The following is a 20407-nucleotide window of genomic DNA, read 5'->3' on the forward strand; positions in this document are numbered from 1 at the left end:
AGCTGAAGAAAAAAAAAAAGCTGCTGCTGAAGGATCCTCTTTTCCAGCTGGGGGCTGGAGGAAGGAGGCAGGGAATGAGGTCATTAGCTAAGCCTAATCAAGCAAGCAAATCCAAAACCAAAAGCAAACTTAGCAACATTCCCAGTGCTATATACAATTTCTTTTGAATTGAACCACAGAGGACAAGTCTTGTGAAACAGAACTTTTGCGATTAACAATGATGCAGTTAGGACTCATGCTAAATAGATATGCTGTGCAGACTGATATTTTACTACAAACCCCTACTTGCACACTACTGCTGATATTCTCTGGCTCTCTTTCCCGTAGCGCACAGATGAATTTAGTGGAAGAGTGACTTCAGATGAAAACTTCAAGCACACCAGAAGACCTATAGAAGATTAAATCATGGTCTCATAAATAGCAAAGATTAGAATAATTTTTAGATCTACCTTGTATTCAAGAGCTTAGCTTCCACTCTGGGCTCAGTAGGATAGGTTTTGCTAGAACTGTGAAAAAATAGCTTCAAGCTCCCCAACACAAAGGAAGAACTACAGACAATCACAGCTCCTTTCCTGATCATGCTTTGGATATTTCTTTCACATTTCTAAGTGTTTCTGTGAAGCTGGGAATGGGGAACTGCTAATAGGCACAAGTTTAACCACAGTTGACTATACAAGCACAAAGTAGCTATCAGTGGAAGGGCAGAGAGAACAGCAAATAGCAGATTACCAGAAAGCAGTCACTCTAAAATTGAGTACAGTCTTACCCAGAGGAAAATGAAACATTCCCACTGCAAACATGCACAAGCTGGAATGGCCAAAAGTTAACATATGAAATGATGTACCTGTAACAGCTTTAGAAGAAAATATCAGAATCATTACCCTCTACAACTACCTTATTTTTCTACAAGAGACTGAGGAAAAACCATGGATTTTTGTCTTTTGTTACTGCTCCTTTGCATAGGTTTCACCACAGTCAGGCAGGATTTGCTACTCAGAAGTTGTTTTCAATAAATTGCTGTGGAACTTCTTTGAGAAACTGAATGCTGATGACTTTCAGCTGACCAAACTTCAATCAGCATCTATAATCAATACAAATTTTTATGGAGAAGCACAGCTGACTGCACTGCTCAAATGAACTTTGTCTTTAAGCAAGAGCCAATTACTGGCTGCCTAACCTCCTCCCTTAATTAGTTGAATAAAATGTTAGTAAGACAGATGCTAAAGGGTAGGTCAACCTACTTTGCTGTAGTTTTTTAGATGTAGGAGGACCTGTTTTTGCTCCAGTTGATTGTACCACACTGCTCCTCTAGGATTCCAATAAGAATGAATGCCAGAGCACAGAGAATTTATTTTAGAAAATTTTTACAGTCACCTCCAAAAGGAATCATAAATGTTCCCTATCGGAGGTTGATCCAGTTGCCCAACTTGCCCTGTGCTGTTCAGTGTCCCACTTTTCAAAATAAAACAGCTCCAGATATTCAGCCACCTCTTCTTCCAGATTTGGATACCTGCTGCAACACAGCAAACATCCAGCTTATTGAGCAAGGGACTAATGAAAAATCTGCATTGTCCATATGGAACTATCCTAATGGTACCCCAGAGTTTTTCTTCTCCTCATGTGTGGAGGAGAAAGGATGGGGAAGAGCACAGTGTATAAAAAGTTCCCTATGGGAATGGAATATTTCCTCAGTTTCCTCAGGGTACTCCTGAAGAGGAAGACAGGAATCAATGATACTTTAATTTCTACACTGCAAAGCTGTCACTTTTGTTCACAGTGTTGGCAGTCTGGCTGACATTTCACAAACACAGACTACAAAAAGCTCCCCAATTTTTGTTTAAAGTAAGTCTCAAGGACTGAATTTACCTATAGCTTTGCTTGCATAATGACATGTTGTACTAACTTCTCACACTGTGTCTAGGAATACATTAAGGAGAACAATTTCCCTTGGGGGCATGGTAGAAGATTAGGGAAAGATACATGGGAATGGTCTCTCCAGAACACCCAGTATGCAATGGCAAGCCATTTTCCAAGAGCTAGAACAAGTTTCATTCCTGTGAGGAAAGAGGAACAAGAAATTAGACTCCTGCCCTCAAAGCCAAAATACAGCCCCTAGTTTGCAGCACTGGTGCAGAACTATTGCATATTGCACATTTTTCAGGGGAACTCACTGCTGAGACAAAATTTACACACGTGACCAGAATGTGACTCCATGAACCATACAGAGCAAGTAGTTCAAACACAGACCCTTTATGTTTCTATACAAGGGAAGTTACTGCAGGTGCTATACAGTACACTGTTCCTATATGTTTGCTCTCTGCTGCATGCTTGGCAGTACTGTGTGCAAGAAATGAGGTTCCTGTGTCTCTGCTGAAACTGAGGAAAAGGAATAATAAAGGTGGTTTTGGGAGAGCTGGATGGAAGCAACAGAAGCACATGGGACACAAGTACTTGGGCAGCTGGTGTGGGAATGTGAGAAACACATCAGCTTAGTAAAAGGATACAGTCCGGAGTTCTTAGTTTGGGCGTAAAGGTGGAAAGGTATAGGGCACAGGGCTGGGTTTGTGCTTTCTGGCTCATAGCCATATGAAAATCTTGAGTGAAGCTTCTAGAGTTGAGCTGAGTGTCCAAGCCCCTGATATAACTAGTCAGTCCAGTATTCCTCTCTCATTGGAACCACCGTTTGAATTCTTTCAACACTCAAACTCACAGAGATTTTTTTTACCACAGTTAATTCAACTTCTTACTTGGATTTTGCCTGTGATTTCGATCATTTGTAACAAGTCAGACTTCTTTGCCCAGGTATGGGATTCTCTCAGTCTATCCCACTGGTCTACTTTGGACAATATGATACAAGAAGGAGCCCTAGCTACTAACCCTCTAGCCATCACCTCAGTGATTTTACCAGGACAGTGCACCTGAATTACTCAACTGCTTATTATTTCCTGCCTTCCTAAAGTCCCCTTTGTACATGCCCAAAAGTCAGGGAAATAGATCCCACTTAAAGAGTGGTTCAACTCACTCAGCACTAATACAGCCTCTGCTGACTCTGCTTCTTACTATGGGATCTCCTGAGAATGTGGCACAAAGCCTGTTGGGGAAACATCATGTGAACTATTATTTCCTTCTTCACACTCACCTCCAGGGAAAAGATGAAAGATGATGCTGATGGAAGATTTGGGACTTGAAATGGAACTGTGGTATTAACTCCAGTGGTTTTCCTGTGACGAGGACCTGCAGTGCATGGGTAGGTTCTAGACATGTTGTAGCAAAGGGTGGTTTTCAGCAGAGCTTCTAAGCCAGGGGTGGGTTGTTGCTTGTGATTGTGTCAGCTGGTAAGAACTGAGGCATATAGAAATGGCCACAGTTTGCAGTCATTCAAATTAAACCTGCAGTGAAGACCTGACAATCAAAGTGCAGACACTACCTCCACTGGGCAAATACAGCAGGGAAGAAGTGGCACACAGGAATATTTGATTTTTATATGAAGCTTTTGCTTAAAACAAGGTAGAATGTGTCATTGCTGATAGGGGTATTGAATAGCTCCCACTGCTGTGATACAGTTGAAATCTCTGCTGATGACAAGTAGTAGTTCTAAATTGTTGAAGCATGGAGCAGATCACCACTAAGACACATTTTCTCCCTGAAGACTGCAGCCTATTGAATAACAAAGGTTTGTTAGTTGAAGTCCCTTGCAATCAACCCTTGCATAAAGCATGCATTCCCAGTGCCAGCGGTTGTTAACATATCAACAAGAAAACTGATTTCTTGGATGCGAAAACATCAGGTGTTAAATTTCCTCATTTACTTTTTTCTACCAGTATAGAAATCACTGCATATAATAATAATAATAGTACTAAGTGTGGAATAAAGGCAAATAAGTAAAAAGAACTAAAAAAAATTTTTTCAAAGACACAAAAGAAAACAACCCTCTATCATTTTACCCATATTTAGAGACATCTATGTTTAGGGCTGCATAATATTTCAACAAAAATCAGTGTCTGCTGAACATGCAAATGTCTTTACAGGCACCAAAGTTAGTGCTGTAAGAAAAATATAGTCACATTTTAATTTTGTAACTGTTTCTTGATGTCAGTTACATATTACAGATTGAAAAGTTAAATTAGAGAGCAGCAGGATGTGTTTATTTATCTGAAAGAGGTCACTATTCCAAATCTGTAGTTAACAGGATGGCTAAAAGGAAAACACGTACTGAATGAAAAGACAGCAGCAAAAAAGCAGATCTGAATTCATGTGGAATAAATTCATAAATTCATTTGGAAACAGCTTTAATAAAAAGCAGTGTCAGTCCTGGGATGTTCAACTAAGCCAGCTAATTAGCCCTGCAAATGCAGGGCAAAAAGACTATTTAAAAAGGAAGCGCAATAATGAAACTTAAAGAATGGCAGTATAAAACAAATCTCTCAACATAAACGAGACAAGAATTCATTTTCCCCGTGGTGCTCTCCACAGTTCCTGAAAGTGCCTGCTGCTGGCAATGAATGAAATAAAAGGGGAGGAGGGAGAACAGAGAGAAAGAGGTGTTATCTTACCAGCTGACGGAGCTTAATGCTTCACTCCCTTCATGACGCTGGGAACTCACAAGCCTATAAAATGTGCCTTGGCTCCCAGTCTGCTTCTCCTTCAGCAAAATCAAAAGCAAGAGCTGGCTGTACAGAGGAGGAATAGGATGCTCTTCTACGCAGAGGTAGCTCTCCTGACTCAGCTGGTACAACATTTCTAACAGTTTGAACAGCATAGCCAAAGCTTTTTTCTGAGATCTCTCTCCTTCCCAGTACCTGCTGTGTTGCCTTACTTCCTTTTTTCTTTCTTTCCTCTGCTTATTTGTTGGTGGGGATTTTGGAGGGTTGGGAGAGGGAGGTGGGAAAGGCACATAATTCCTGGAAGAGACAAGAAGAACACCCAGGATGACTTCTGCCCCCACAGTCAACTGGAACGTGAGCATGAGCAGCAGGTGGAACATGAGCCTTGCTGCAGTAGGCAATCCCTGGGGACAGGTGCTGGGAGTGACAGCTGGAAATGCTTCTCCCTCTGTAGCATCCTCAGCAGCCAACTTCTCCAATCAGTTTGTGCAACCCTCTTGGCGCATTGCCATGTGGTCTCTGGCTTATGGTGGTGTGGTGGCAGTGGCCATTTTTGGAAATCTCATTGTGATCTGGATTATCCTGGCTCACAAGCGCATGAGGACAGTGACTAATTACTTCCTGGTGAACCTGGCCTTCTCCGATGCTTCCATGGCTGCTTTCAATACTCTCATCAACTTCATCTACGCACTGCACAGTGAGTGGTACTTTGGAGAGGCTTACTGCCGCTTCCATAACTTCTTCCCAATCACAGCTGTCTTCGCCAGCATCTACTCCATGACAGCGATAGCTGTGGACAGGTGAGAAAAGAGAGGAAAAGTTTAGATTGATCTGATAGAGATCAGATTCTCTGCTGAAATAAAAATACAGAGATAACAATCATTAAGTGATGAGAGGCAGAGCCATCAATAGTTCATCAGTTGTGCTCCTCTGTACTTCTTCAAGATTTTTCCCTAACACACTGTTTTTCTCCCTGTCTTTGGTCTTTCTCCTTCAGCCTTTCATTGGTTTTACTCTCTCACTTTTTTTTACAACAAACACTTCCTCTCTCTGTTTGACTTCAGCTGTTCTCTGTGCTCCATCTTTTAATACTAATTCTGTAACAGCAGCCATTGCCCAGGGTTTTGCTTCCCCGCCTGTGAAAACAGTATCTGTCCCTCAGTGAATGTCATCTAATTCATACTGATAAGGAGTTGTAGAGATTGTGCGTGAAGGGAGAGGATTTCAAATTTCCCTCCTCTTCGTACTTCTGCAGCTGGCAGAGGCATTTTCCTCCTCCTCAGGCTCTGTTTTTAATAGCTCTTCTCACAGACAGCTCTGAGCTGTTTGGTTCCTCCTGATTTTAACTAATGAGACTATTTACATTGCCATCTGTGTGTACCCAGAGGTCTGGTAAGAACATGGTTTCAAAGTGCTTGATTTTTTTCTGATTACTTACAGAAAAGCAAGCCTTTGTGACTGTGAAGGAAAACAGGACAGGGAGAAACTTTACCTTTGTGCTCTTGACAATAATGGAATAGGACAGCTGTAGTCTCCATAGAGCAAAGAGGAGATGTAGTTGCCAGATTTCCAACAGAGATGCTTTGATGGACCATCTTTCTCAGAAGGTGCTGTGACTCTCCCCTGGAAAATGTTCCTCTTCTTTATGATCACTTTCACATTTGCTGTACTGGAGAGATAATTTACCACATGCTTTAGAAATCCAACAATCCTGAATTTTCATTCAGAAAAACAGATCACTTTGTCCTTCAGATCTTTTATTTCTTTTAGCGATGTACTGAAATTACTCACAAAACTCCTTTCTACATATTCAAATCATGTTATGCATCTTGTCTGAATTGACTTGGCAGAACTGCAGCACTTTCAGGTGATGATAGTTAAGATTTTACAAGGTTCAATCCATCTTCTGAAATGTTATTTCTCATTTCCAGGTGAAAAGATTGGGAAACATGTTGCTGTACCTTTTGTATGTGCTGTGGACAAGTTCCTAATAGTGCTTTTCTGTTTGTCCTACTAATTGCAAATTTTAGGTGGCATTCTTAGCCAGACGCATTTCTGTTCCATAAAGCTAAAAATGAAAGAGAAAATGAGATTCTTAGCAACTCTTCTACCTCTCTGCTCCAGGGATGGGTGAAAGCAGGAGGAAACAAGTACACTCTCCTCCTGCCAGGGTTGTATCTTGTTCCCAACTGTTACTTCCCATTAATAATGGAGGAGAGAGAGTGTAAAGCCAGTGATGCTATCTTTAACCAGGCAAAGATTTCTTCCATTGTCAATTTGGGTTTACCTTAAGATTCTCATCTAGCCTGAGGTTTTCAGAAAGATGAAAGGTTTTTAGTTGAAGCTGAGGATTTAACTGTTATTGCTGCAGCTGTCCATGTCATTAGCTGAGCAGTTACTAGGATGCTTTGAACAAGGTTTTTTCATTTTTCTGACCAAAACATCCACAGAGATGTAGCACTTACTACCTTGAAAGTTCCTAAATTTATGCTAGGAAACTGGAAATGAAGGTGAATACAGTTCCTTGGGAATCCAAAGGGTGCATTTCTGGAGTAAGTAGAGAATAGCTCTGCTCCACACTGACTGAAGTGCAATGGTCAGATACAAATATATTGGAAACATTTTCCTTGGTTTACCAATGTGAGACACTGGTGCTCAGAAGTGAGCCAATTACTACAGTTACTCACTCTGATCTATTTCTTGTCTGAAAATCTCCTGAAGAAATCACAATTTCCACCCCACCATATCTTCCAATCTCACCTGCCCCCAAATACAAGTCAAAATCTTCCCTTGGGGGGAAGCACAGTGAACAACGCCACAGCTGTGTTTAGGTGAGCTCTCTGTAGTACCAAGGAGCATCATGTAAAACAAACAGAAGAGCTGTCTATCCCTCCTTCCCTATTTGCACTGCTATTCCTTTTCCTTTTATACCAAATCACACCTGACATGTTCAGTACCTTTAACCATTTCCTGGCTACCTCTGCAGAACACTTGCAGAGTCAAGAAGGTCACTGAGGGTCAAAGAGAATCCCCAGGAATGTCATGGATGTACAGACTGCCCTATTCCAGGGCACAGATCTGCTGTGTGGACATTTTTTGAAACATTGGTTCCCATTTGCCTTCTGTAAGAGTTCAGCCAGTGCTTCAAACTCTCTGCTTTAGTTTTGACCCAGTAAACTCATCCTTACACATTCATGTTCATTTAAAAAAATTTTAAAAAGAAAAGCTACAAATTAGGATAAAGCTACTGAGGGAAAGGAAATATCAGATGATTTTCCAGTAGAAATTGTTAACATCCTCGAAGACCGAAAGGTCAAAGGGTGCAACTCACTAAAAAGTGTGTCACAATATGCTCCATTGATCGTGTGAGAACATCCAAATATTCACAAAGTATGAATGAGTCACTATGATTCTAGACATCACTGAGCAGAGGTCATGGGCAGTACATGTTTCCTTTCACATCTGATTCTGTAGGCCATGTTGTCTAAGTTGTGTGCATTGTTAAATTACTGGACTGACACAGACTTCTGTGGAGTAAGCAGTTCCTGCAGTGGGATGTGCTGCATCTGGAGCTGAGGATGAAAGTAACCAAGACTGCTGTATGACCACCTGGTCATTGAACATAGGCTCAAATTGTGCTGGTTTTGGCTGAGGTAGAGGTAATTTTCTTCATATTAGCTAGTATGGGGCTGTGTTTTGGATTTTTGCTGGAAACAGTGTTGATAATTCAGAGATGTTTTATTTATCGCTGAGCAGTGCTTACACAGAGTCAAGGTTGTGTGGTGCTTAGTTGCTGGCTGGGGTTAAACCACAACACAAATTTATGTGGGTTTATTCACGCTTCTGATCACTGCTTCCTGGTCATCTTTTTCTCCTCCTTCTGTTTCTTTTTTAACGGGCTGTTTGCAGTCTACTGCAGAGATGCCAGATAACCAAGCCAGCTTGGTTATCAAGTATCAGAAGCAGCACAGATTTTACACCATACTGCTTCATAGGCATTCATTCATTAGTTCTCCTGTAGCTCGTGCTGCAGAGTACCACAGTTACATTGCTTCCACTGTAATAGTTCCTTTAGCTGCCTTATGGGGATAAACTTTTAAAATACCCTAAGATAAATTGAATAGGGGGTAGCTCTGGAGCCTATATGCCCTTGCCACTGGCCAGTGCATGATCCTAAAGGGTCATGTGTCTTAACTCCATCTGTGACTACTGACTGTGGTACAGTTCTTGGACTTATTAAAGACAGTAACTTAGGCAGAATTTAGGCCATCTGGTCCTGGCCATTGAAGACCCACTGTCCCTGCCTCCCTGCCTACTAGTTCTCACCATGCAAAAGAGGTGGTTCATGTACACTGGCAATTAATTTCCAATCCCAAGATTGCCTAAGTAGGCAACCAGTTCTGTGTATAGGCCTAGAAATCCCCTACAGATATCTGATGCTTAAACTCAAACACAAAAACAAAGCCTACAGAGGGTGGAAGCAAGGCTAGATAGCCCCGGAGGAATACAGAGAAATTGTCTGGCCAGCCAGGGATCAGGTTAGGAAAGCTAAAACCCTGATAGAATTAAATCTATCTATCAAGGGCATCAAGAAAAGCTTCTATAGGTATGTTGGTGATAAAAGGAAGACTAGGGAAAACATGGGCCCTCTCTGGAAGGAAATGGGAGAGCTGGTTACCTGGGATATGCAGAAGGCTAAGGTACTTAATGACTTTTTTTCCTCAGTCTTCACTGGGAAGTGCTCAAGCCACGCTGCCCGAGTCACAGAAAGCAAAGGCAGGAACTGGGAGAATGAAGAACTGCCCACTGTAGGAGATCAGGTTCGAGACCATCTACGGAACCTGAAGGTGCAGAAGTCCATGGGACCTGATGAGATGCACCCACGGGTCCTGAGGGAACTGGTGGGTGAAGTGGCTAAGCCACTACCCATTACATTTAAGAAGTTGTGGCAATCTGGTGAAGTTCCCACTGACTGGAAAAGAGGAAACATAATGCCCCTTTTTAAAAAAGGAAAAAAGGAAGACCCAGGGAACTACAGGCTAGTCAGTGTCCTCTCTGTGCCCAGCAAGATCACTGAGCAGATCCTCCTGAAAATATGCTAAGACACATGGAAAATAAGGATGTGATTGGTTACAGTCAACATGGTTTTACTAAGGGCAAATCGTGCCTAACAGATTTGGTGGCCTTCTACAACAGGGTTACAGTGCTGGTGGACAAGGGAAGAGCGACTGATATCATCTACCTGCACTTGTGCAAAGCATTTGGCACTGTCCTGCATGACATTCTTGTCTCTAAATTCGAGAGACATGGATTTGAGGGATGGACCACCCAGTGGATACAGAATTGGCTGGATGGTTGCACTCAGAGTTGCAGTCAACGGCTCAATGTTCAGGTGGAGACCAGTGATGAGTGGTGTTCCTCAGGAGGCAGTATTGGGACCGGTGCTGTTTAACATCTTTGTTGGCGACATGGATAGTGGGATTGAGCGCACCCTCAGCACATTTACTGATGACACCAAAGTGCGTGATGTGGTTGACACGCTGGAGGGAAGGGTTGCCATCCAGAGGGACCTTGACAGGCTTGAGAGATAAGCTCATGTGAACTTCATGAACTTTAACAAGGCCAAGTGCCAAGGTCCTGCACAGGGGTTGGAGCAATCTCAAGCACAAATACAGTCTGGGCTGAGAATGGATTGAGAGCAACCCTGAGGAGAAGGACTTGGGGCTGTTGGTTGATAAGAAGCTCAACATTACCCAGCAATGTTCACTTGCAGCCCAGAAAGCCAACTGTATTCTGGGCTGCATCAAAAGAAGCATGACCAGCAGGTTGAGGGAGGTGATTCTCCCCCTCTACTTAACACTCGTGAGACCCCACATGCAATACTGCATTGAGCTCTGGGCTCACCAATATAAGAAGGACATGGACCTGTTGGAGCGGGTCCAGAGGAGGGACACCAAAATGATCAGAGGGATGGAACACCTCTCCTATGAGGACAGGCTGAGAGAGTTGGGGTTGGTCAGCCTGGAGAAGACAAGGCTCTGGGGAGACCTTATAGCAACCTTTCCAGTACCTGGCAGGGGCCTACAAGCAAGTTGGAGAGGGACTTTTTAGCAGGGCCTGCTGTGATAGGACAAGGGGTAATGGTTTTAAACTGGAAGAGGGTAGATTTAGGTTAGACATAAAGAAGAAATTCTTCACTATGAGGGTGGTGAGACAGTGGAACATGTTGCCCAGAGAAGTTGTGGATGCCCCAAACCTGGAAGAGTTCAAGGCTAGGTTGGATGGGGCTTTGAGCAACTTGGTCTAGTGGAAGGTGTTCCTGACCATGGCAGGGGAGTTGGAACTAGATGATCTTTAAGGTCCCTTCCAACCCAAAGTATTCCATGATTCTATGATACTATAATAAAAGCAATTGCTATGGAATTAAACAAGGTATTCTAACAGTGATGGTGAGTAGTTGCTGATCCTGGTCACATCTTACCATTTCTTTTCTTCCTTGTACGCAAGCAAACTTTTGGTTTTTGAAGAGCTATTACATAAATATTAGATTTCTTTATATGCAAACAGAATTGAAAAGAATGACATATGTATGACAATATTTCATACAAATGTAAATAAAATTACATTTATGATACACCAATGTTCTGCACTACTGCAAAGCAGCCTGCAAGGCTTACTGCTGCTCAACATGGGTCAGCCTAATAGCATCAAAAAGACCTATATAATTTTAACAAATCATTAAGAAAGAGGAAAATTATGGATTTGACCTAATACTTCCTAAAGATCAGATTCTGCCCAATGTTACACATCTATCCTAGCCCTATACTCTGGAAAAATCCCAGCCCATTATTCAGTTCAGCTTATTGCAGAGTCAAAGGTATTGCAATAGAAAAATGATGAAATGAAGTCCAATGTTAAAGAGAATTCCACTTTCATGCACTTTTTTTAATCACAAAACTTTCCTCACATGTTGTGTTTATATAAACTCTGGAGCTGTTACAATTTGCTGCCTCAGTGAGACATTAATAATGAAAGTCCAATAATTAACTTGAAATCAGGAGATGATCAAAATAAATCACCACTTGTAAAACTTAAAACCTGATCATGCCCCAGAGTCCCATTATGTTTTCAGTAATAACTTCATCTTTTCCCCCTTTTTTGGTCCTTCTGATAGAATGAAATGCCCCTTTTTTTGACCTACAGGTGGATGCAGAACTTTAGTCTATATTTGTCTAATCCAACAAAGCTGTTATGAAACTTCCTATTTGTATTTATTCCACAGAACTGTGTCTGCAAGTCTATTTTTAGAAGGAAAAAGACTACTAAAATTAGAGCTAAAAGGCAGGTATGCTCACACTCCTACCTCTGGTACCCGAGACAGCTCACTTAAGTTTGACTATGTAGCATCATGTTGTAGACATGGATAACATATTGACATCAGGATGGATGTTTTTAAAAATCTGACTGAAAAATCAAGGCCCAAATCATCACACAATTTGCAGCAGAATGACAATCAGAATCCAAGAGCCATGGGCCCAGTCTTCTCTTTCCCGAAACCCCTACACTCACTTTGCTGAACACCAGACTCAAAATCAAATTAACCTTCACTAATAAAATATTAGAGAATTAGAGAATCTCCATGTTTCAGAATATGATCGATTCTTGTTACTAACAGTCCCTGTTTCCTTTTGGTTACCCTTCTCATTTCTTTTTAATAAGTTTCCTCAAGTTTTCATAGTTCACCCTTTTTAAATTAAACACTACCACAGCAGCTTTTTGGGACTTTATTGTTTCTGCAGAGATGTCAAAACCAGACATCCTCTAGACACTAATTGAACAAAAATAACATTTAAGCCTGACCATAGATGCTGTTCAGGACCAGCTCAAGAGCTCCTTGTTTACTTTGGGCTTCTCCTCATAGATGGTCCACAGAGCAGTCATTAATGTTGACCAAGAATATATTTTATGTCTGCATAGAAATCATTGATATCCTCTATTATTATTGCATTACCTGCTATCACAGCCTTTCTAATTTCTTTTGGCATGTCACCATTATTACTGTGAATCAGCTGAGTGTATAATCCTGAAACTTATTTTTTCAGAGTCATGCTAGGAGTTTCAAACCATAAAATTCTATATTATTCATTAATACATTTGTTTTACCTGACTTGATTTTAAACCGTATTTAAAATTCAGCTTTATTCCACCTCTTTCACAATCTCCTCTCTTTTTTATGAACCTTCGTATTACAGAATTACATTTCTCCTACCTAGTTTCTAGTATGTTTATTACACCAATATTCAAAATTTGTTGTTCTAGTTTTCCACCTTAATTCTTAGACTTCTGATATATATACAGAGGCATATATATACTGGGTCAATTTTCTATTTTTCTGTGACATTGTTCAGTTACTGATGGCTGTTAATAATCCCTCTATACACTCATTAGACTCCAGCATAAGTAATATGATACAAGCTTTTAACAGAAGACAGTTACGAGGCATAAATATATGATTCAATTTATCAAATAAAACCTAAATTCATCAGATCCTCAAAATATCACTTAGGCTTTTCATTCTCTTCAAGTGTATGCTGCAAGAGCAGTTATTATTGTCACAAAGTAGTACCACAAGCCCTATAAATGAATCTGTTACTGAAATTCTAAAGTAGGCAGTTGGCACATTGAAAAATTTATTATCTTTCCGGTAGAATACATTTGGTATCTGTCTCTGCATGAATTCCTATTCCTGGGATAAATTGCTCAAGGTCTTCATGTGCCATAAACACTTTAAAGTGATACTCCTGCCAAACTATACATGACCATCTTTGATGTAGAATAACATCATCTGAATTGGGAGTTAAGTATCTGTTACCTGTCCTGTGTGCTCAGAAACACTGAAGAATAGAGAAATGGGTATGTGAAAAAATGGTCTCAAATATGACTACCAGGTTAGGATATGGAGTGCACAGGGCATATGGTAGTGGCATCAGCAAAAGATGCACACCAAGAAGATGTATACTGGTACTTGCCTTCTTGTACACGTGCTTGGTACCAAGTGTTTTGTGCTTGGCTCACCAGTGAATAGAGGAGGTTGAAGCAATGGCAGGCAGGAAACCTGCATCGCCCAGCCCTGTGCCATCCCCTGCACAGAGCTCAGCCCAAACAGAACTGCAGCCTTTGGCCCCTCTCTCACTCCCCCTCCTTCAAACTCTGTTGCCTCAAAAGTAAGTGGTTTCCATGCAAAAGGAGAGAGAATTTGCACTGAAGACTGGGGAGAGAGACAGGAACATAGGAACAAGAAAAACAAAAAGCTAGATGGATTTCTTTTTAGGTTTCTTGTGCTTTACAGGCTATTTTCCCCAGAGAAATCCCGCCCTCTCCCCCCCTCCCTTATCTGTGAATATTTTCATGCAAAGAAATGGATGAAGGGAGTTTCTGTAAACTCACTATGCTGTTTTTTCCACAAGATGCCATTTTATTGATAGCTTTACCTGCCTCTGGTGTCACATAACTACACAAAACACTACCTACCCTACCCTCAAACTACAGTTCAATAGAGCTTTTTTTTCCAAACTAATGGATGACTTCATAATTATGACCTCATGAATCAGCCTTGCTCACCAAATGTCTTGAAGAGAAAAATGCAAAGATACGCTTTTAAAATTATCACTATTATTACTATTATTACTTTGCCAGTCAAATGATAGACTTCAAATAGGAAATCCCTTCCCCGCTTCTCTGTGTTCCCCAAATTTGTATTTTAAGATGAAGTACATCATATTTCTGGATTCCAGTATCTAGGCTGCCCTCTGAAAAATACGAGTCCTCAGAACCGGAGAGAAAAGGTTGAACAGGAGAGCATTAAGGGTTCAAAAATCAAGAGGTGAAACATAAAGGACTTTTTATGACTTGGGAGCCTAAAGTGAATTTCTGCATTTGACAATTATCTTTTTTTTTTTCTTTCTGAGAAAAGAGGTGAAATAGTTTCTGCAGAACATCCTGATGCAATGGCTACAAGATTCAGACTGTCAGAGACATAGGAAAAATAACCGATTTCTTGCTATGGTACAAACTCATAATGATCAGGCAAAAAGAATCTTTTGGGGTTTTGGTCAAAATTCATGTCAGAGTTATGCTAAGACAGTTTGGGAATAAATATAGGCATAACAGCTATTTTTTTTCCTCTTTGTTTTGGATTAAGTAAACATTCTATTTAAAAAGCTGCTTTCAAAATATGCGATTAAAAAGATAAAGTTGATAAACCAGTATCTTGAAGAGTATAAGCAACATTTACAACAGTGATAGCCCCAAGTCTTCTGGTTCCAGGCAGGAAACATCATCTGAGAAGTTCAAACCATATGTTCAAAAGAGAAATTCATTTTAGACAGATCCGTAGCCTTAAATATTTTCTCAGTGCCCTTATTTATAGCTTAATTAAAACTCTTAAAACATATATCTGTGGTTTACTAGGTAATGTAGACTGCAGTACTTTTTCAAAGACAGGCAAGGGGTTTGTTTGTTTGTTTGTTTGTTTTCCTTGAATATTATTGCCTATACGCATGTGTTTCTGACTGATTTACCAAGCAGGAGAGAAATTTGTATCATTCACATATTGGTGTTTATCTAAAATAAAATTATTTCAAAACAACTGCAGAAACAAGAAGGAAGCCATTCAGATGACAGTGCCAGAAATGTAAGCAATATCAGAGTGGGTTGTAGTCTGTGCAGATGGAGCTGGTTTTACAGACTTTGCATTGACACTGGTCCTTGATAGCACAAGTAGATCATATTCAAAGAACAGGAGAAACAGAAACCCGCCTGTCAGGGGAAGTCAGTTAGTCCGTCGTTTTATGAGACAGACCAAAGAACACTGTTATCCCTTTTCTATCAATATGCATAGTTATAGCATATATCATGTAAAGTCAATTACATACTTATAAAAATCTGTCCCATTGCCAGTTACCAAAATGTTCCTCAAATAGAAAGCATTGCACTGTTTCTGAGAACTCAGCTATACTGAAGAATTTTGATATTGCTGTTTTAAGGTTAATCTACTAAGGTTATATCTCCTGTATATACCTTACAGAGACCTTTTGTAGGATTTTCCACAACAATGTTTTAAATAAGGGCAGGGAATCATAGCAACTTCCCTAGCTAAGTTTCTTAATTACTAGTTGATTCAAAATAGAAAGTTTCAAAACTGGCTTCTGTTTTGAGGGAATAACAGCATCTGTGCATTCACGAAGGAAGTGCACTCTGCTGTCTGCTGTTAAAGAGCCACTTGCATGAAAGCATGATGATTTCCTCTCAGTCTCTTCCTTCGTCAAGTCCCAATTTCCTGTTACAATCTGGGACTGAATTGATTATTTTTTTTCCCCATTTGAGTTTACAAACACATTGTAAACAGGTGAAACAAATCACTTAGGATGATTAAAGGGTTCCAAATGTGTGTCCAGATGGGCACTTGTAGAATCCAATTTTGAACATCATTTTGTTTTAAAAAGTCTTATGTATTTTTGCTACAATTTTCTAAATAATGTGTTAAAGAGGGGAAGATTTTCCTGCTTGTATTAGTCAGTGTATGCTGTTTTACAAAAAGATAAATGAGGATTTTTTTTTAATATTTTTCTACTGTCAGGACCATAATACACAAACTTCAGAAGCTTTTTATAGCACTTACCTGCTATTTGTGTCTTATGTTATTTGCAAACTGTAACAGAGCTACATGATTATGCTGTCATTATAGCCACTGGTTTAAAGAGTTTATCAATGTTATTCAAACGAGGACTGTCTCTATTACCATTTCAGAGAAAACAAATTTTCTTGATGTGATGAACCCAAGAAACAAGTACCAAACCGTAAATTGTAAACTCCAGCCAAACTGAGCAGTTCTGAAGGAAATTAAATGTATTCTGACCCCAGCAGACAAGAAAACAGTCTTGAAGGAAAACAGTGCTGCAGCAAGCACACCATGATGCACCAGCCATTATATATTGCAGTCTGACTGATTTCTCATTCAGTTCAATGGAAAGACTCTTGCTGACTTTTGGTATCAATTAGCTAGGGACAAAGACTAACACAAGCCAAAGCTGGAAGAAAAGCGATGACAGCATGATCACAGAAAACAAAATCATGTGCTAATGAATCTAGTGATGGAACTAAAGTGCTACCTAAAAATGCTTTAGAGTAATACATAGAACATGGTGCAGACGTTGAATAATTCACATTCTTGCAAGTGTTGTCTTGAGTCTCTACCTGCACATGTTTATATCTCTAAATTTCTAAATGTGCATATTCCATCTTATAATTATCTTCCAAGTGTTAGTGTTCATGTTGGATGGGGCAATAATGGTTTCTGCTTGTTGTGATAAATGGGTATGATGACGTAATTCTTTTCAGTTGATCTGCACTTTAGATTCGCCATCCCCGCTTTATTGTGTGGAGCAAGCTACCTGTGGCATTATCAGCAGCTCCCATTGGAGTTAGAAACCATTAGAAGTCCGATCCTGAAATTGAACGACCTCAGCAAGAGTTCAGAGCCCTTTGCTTGGCAGGGGGTCCCATTGCTCCAGCCTGGTGACTGACTGAACTGCAAAGTCCAAAGACTGCAAAGAAAATTGGCACAGCACCCCACTTCAATAATGTTCGTGTGGCTACAGAAGGCTTTTCAGCATTGTAGCAAGTCTTCAGTTGCTTGTAGCCATTATAAATCCTCCTTCACCTCAAATGCCTACCATCTTTTAGTGACCTTAGAGACACAGGTGTGGGGAGATCCAAGGTCTCTGTATAAATATCACAGAACACAGTGGACCTACGAGGGCCCCAGCACTCGCCACTTTCACTGACTTCAGAAGGACTGTGTAAGTTCAGACCACTTTAAAGAACACGAAAAGCAGAACAGTCATTAAGACAGATGACACTGGAGCATCATAGAAGTCCATCTGTTCCCCTTGCACACAGTTTATGGTTGGTTGATCACAGAGAGAACAACTCTTTGGGAGTTCTCTCCCATACACCTGCAAAGGCAAAAGGGCTTGCCACTACAGAGCCCTACTGTCAAAACATTGTGCTTTTCTGCCAGTTCTACTTACCTTGGAATCTCTGGTCCACTAGGGCTGATTTTTCTCATGTGCCTTTTGCTTTAACATCACCCCAGTTCCCTTTCTTATTCTCTCCTCTCTCAATGCAATCTATCTGTTATTATTCTACAATTCTCCTTTCTTTGCTTCTCCTCCTACTAGTTTCTCATTATTCTTGTTTCATTTCTACTCCTATTTTTGTGTTCAGCAAACTGTTCCCCAGGCTCAGTTCTTTTGCTTTTGCTCCAGAACCTGTATCTCATCATTCTCTCTTTCATTCCTGTCCTCATTTACACAATCCTCTTTTTTTCTACACCATGTTCAGCACCATTCAGTGCACAATTCAGACAGCATGTCTGCTGCTCCCCCTTGTAACTGGCATTTTGCCATGCAAAATATATGTAAGGATGTCAAACAAAGTAAGGAAATGAGCCCTGATGACAGAGCTACACCATGAAAAATGACAGACAGTTGTCAGCTGTGGGTAGTTGGAATATACAGGGGCAATATCCTGCAACATAGATACACATTATCCCATACTTAGCCTCCTCACCTCCCTAATTTTCTGAGCAACACCTAAGCTTGGAACCTCTAGCCTGTTCTAGCAGGAGCTTTCATTCCTGGTGGAAACACCCTGGCCAAAATGGACAGAGATCAAAGGCAAGGGCCAACTGAAAAATTAGCTACTGCTCCTTCAGCTTGAGGCTAAAGAGATAGACAAACAACTTACCACCCTTAGGTACCAGTAGTGGCAAGACAACACTCTTGCAAAATGTTGTCTTTTGCAAACAAAATTCTAGGCAGGAGTAGCTAAGCCTCCTGTACTGTTAGCTGTCATTTGCAAAGGAAGGACTCAATTCTCTTCCGGGCTTCTTTTGGCTACAGATATTAACATCAAGTGACAGCTCACCTACGGAGGTGTTTTTTAACCGACAACTGAGAGTCATTCCACATTTTCCACTATCCTCAATTATGGCAATGATGGCTCCTCTAGGAAAATGCTACCAAACTTACATGACAAATTGAGTGAGTGTAACAATTGCAGCTATAAAGCAATATCTCATTATGTTAATTAAGCAATTTTGTTTCTAAGAAAAGCCACTCAGGGAACACGTTAGATACTTCTTTGTAATTGTTAACGTACTGGCAAATTAGAATAAATGAGATTTGCTATCAAAGGCTCAGTAGTACAGAGCTGTCAATACTCTCTGGTCAGCTAAGTCCTTCCTGCACAAAGGCATTATTGAGGGAATGGTCAAGGCTCCTCCACCTCCTCCCCACCTTGTTTGTTAGAATGACTGCAGGCTACATTTTTGTAATGTATCTTTTGCAAAAGCTAGGCTGTTGGCTTATCACTCAAAGTTCAACAAGAAAGACAAGTAGCCGGCTTTTCATCTGATCTTTGTCCTTTGACTTACCTCACTCAGACAGCCAATAGTTAAAATTTCCATCAGTACAGCTGTATGAGTCATTTCACACAAACAATCCACATCTTTAAAGGGCAGTCACCAGACAGGGAGATATAACAACAGAATTTTATCTTAGCCAAGGAGAATTACTGCTGGTACCTATTGGGAATAAGAATAATATAACTGGGAATAAGAATAATGTGAATGTAATAGAAATCTGACAATAGCACATAAAATAATGTCAATGTGCAATCTGAAGAAAACTAGCAATTGAAAGGAATTATTCAAGCCTAGGAGGAGATGCCTTAAGAGTCCCACAAGCATGTGAAAATGATTACTTGTTTATGGGTTATCACCTACTGCAGGTAAAGATCATCAAGCATTTTGGACAGTATCTGGCAGCCCACGCTCAAGTTAGCTCAATTTGAAAGACAGGACTCATGACTACAAACTTATTTTCATTATCAAGTTGTGCTTACACTTTGGAGGAGAAGCGAACTAGGAGGTAGAGGGCAACTGTTGTATATTTTCATGAGATCTGCTGCTCACTCAGGACAAGACACCCACCACTAGAATAAAGCTATTTCATAGTTAGTATGTGATACCAAAAGCACCAGTTTAGCTGAAAAAAGCCAAAAAGCAGGTAAAGGAGAGGGGAAATAAATACCGTGTGGGAAAAAAATATGTAAGTGCCGTAAAAACAATGCAAAATGAATAGGCTTGTAATTCTAGATACAGAAATTGATGATTCAGAACTGAAGTTGTTTTAGATCACTCTCTGTCAGCATTTAGAAGCATTAAGGTGTTAGTACAGTTATCATGTCTACTAGAAGCTGAGTACCACTATGATGGCAAATGTTGGATTTATCACATATTTGATGGTTAACTATAAACAGAGTTACTTTTGCTAAAACAATATTCTATTCTATAATTACCCACCTCTCAAGTATGACATTTCCAAAAAGTAGGAATAACTTGAATGAAATTTGTTTGCCATAGTAGGTAAATATAGATGCAGAAAATCCTTGCACAAATTCTTATCAGGAACATTATCTTATGAATATTATTATTATTGTCTTGTAGCTAATGTCTGCACCTAATAATCTTGGGCAACTCTGCCTACAACCTAGGTGTGTACTGTAGCAATTAGGACATGTAGCACCTTCCTTCATTTTAAATGATTGCTACTCTTATAATTGCAGCAGAACAGAACTTATTCATCAAAAAAGGGTTGATTAAAATCAATGGCAGCTTATCCATTGATTCCAATGGATTTCAATTCAAGTCCTGCCTCGATTTGCAAGCACAGACCCAA

At 40.3% G+C, this 20407-nt stretch overlaps 1 protein-coding gene across 1 annotated transcript in view; it reads left to right on the plus strand.

The window, feature by feature from the left end:
• Positions 1-4928: 4928 nt before the first annotated feature.
• The window catches only part of TACR3 (tachykinin receptor 3), a gene marked incomplete at both ends in the record, with an annotated part of 37561 nt that continues 22082 nt past the window's right edge, over positions 4929-20407 (plus strand). The window contains one exon of the mRNA XM_081999550.1: positions 4929-5404. Coding sequence (XP_081855676.1) covers positions 4929-5404 — 476 coding nt within the window. The remainder of the gene's footprint in view (positions 5405-20407) is intronic.

This window comes from Phaethon aethereus (genome assembly GCF_964289735.1).
Source record: "Phaethon aethereus genome assembly, chromosome: 4".
Lineage (NCBI taxonomy): Eukaryota > Metazoa > Chordata > Aves > Phaethontiformes > Phaethontidae > Phaethon > Phaethon aethereus.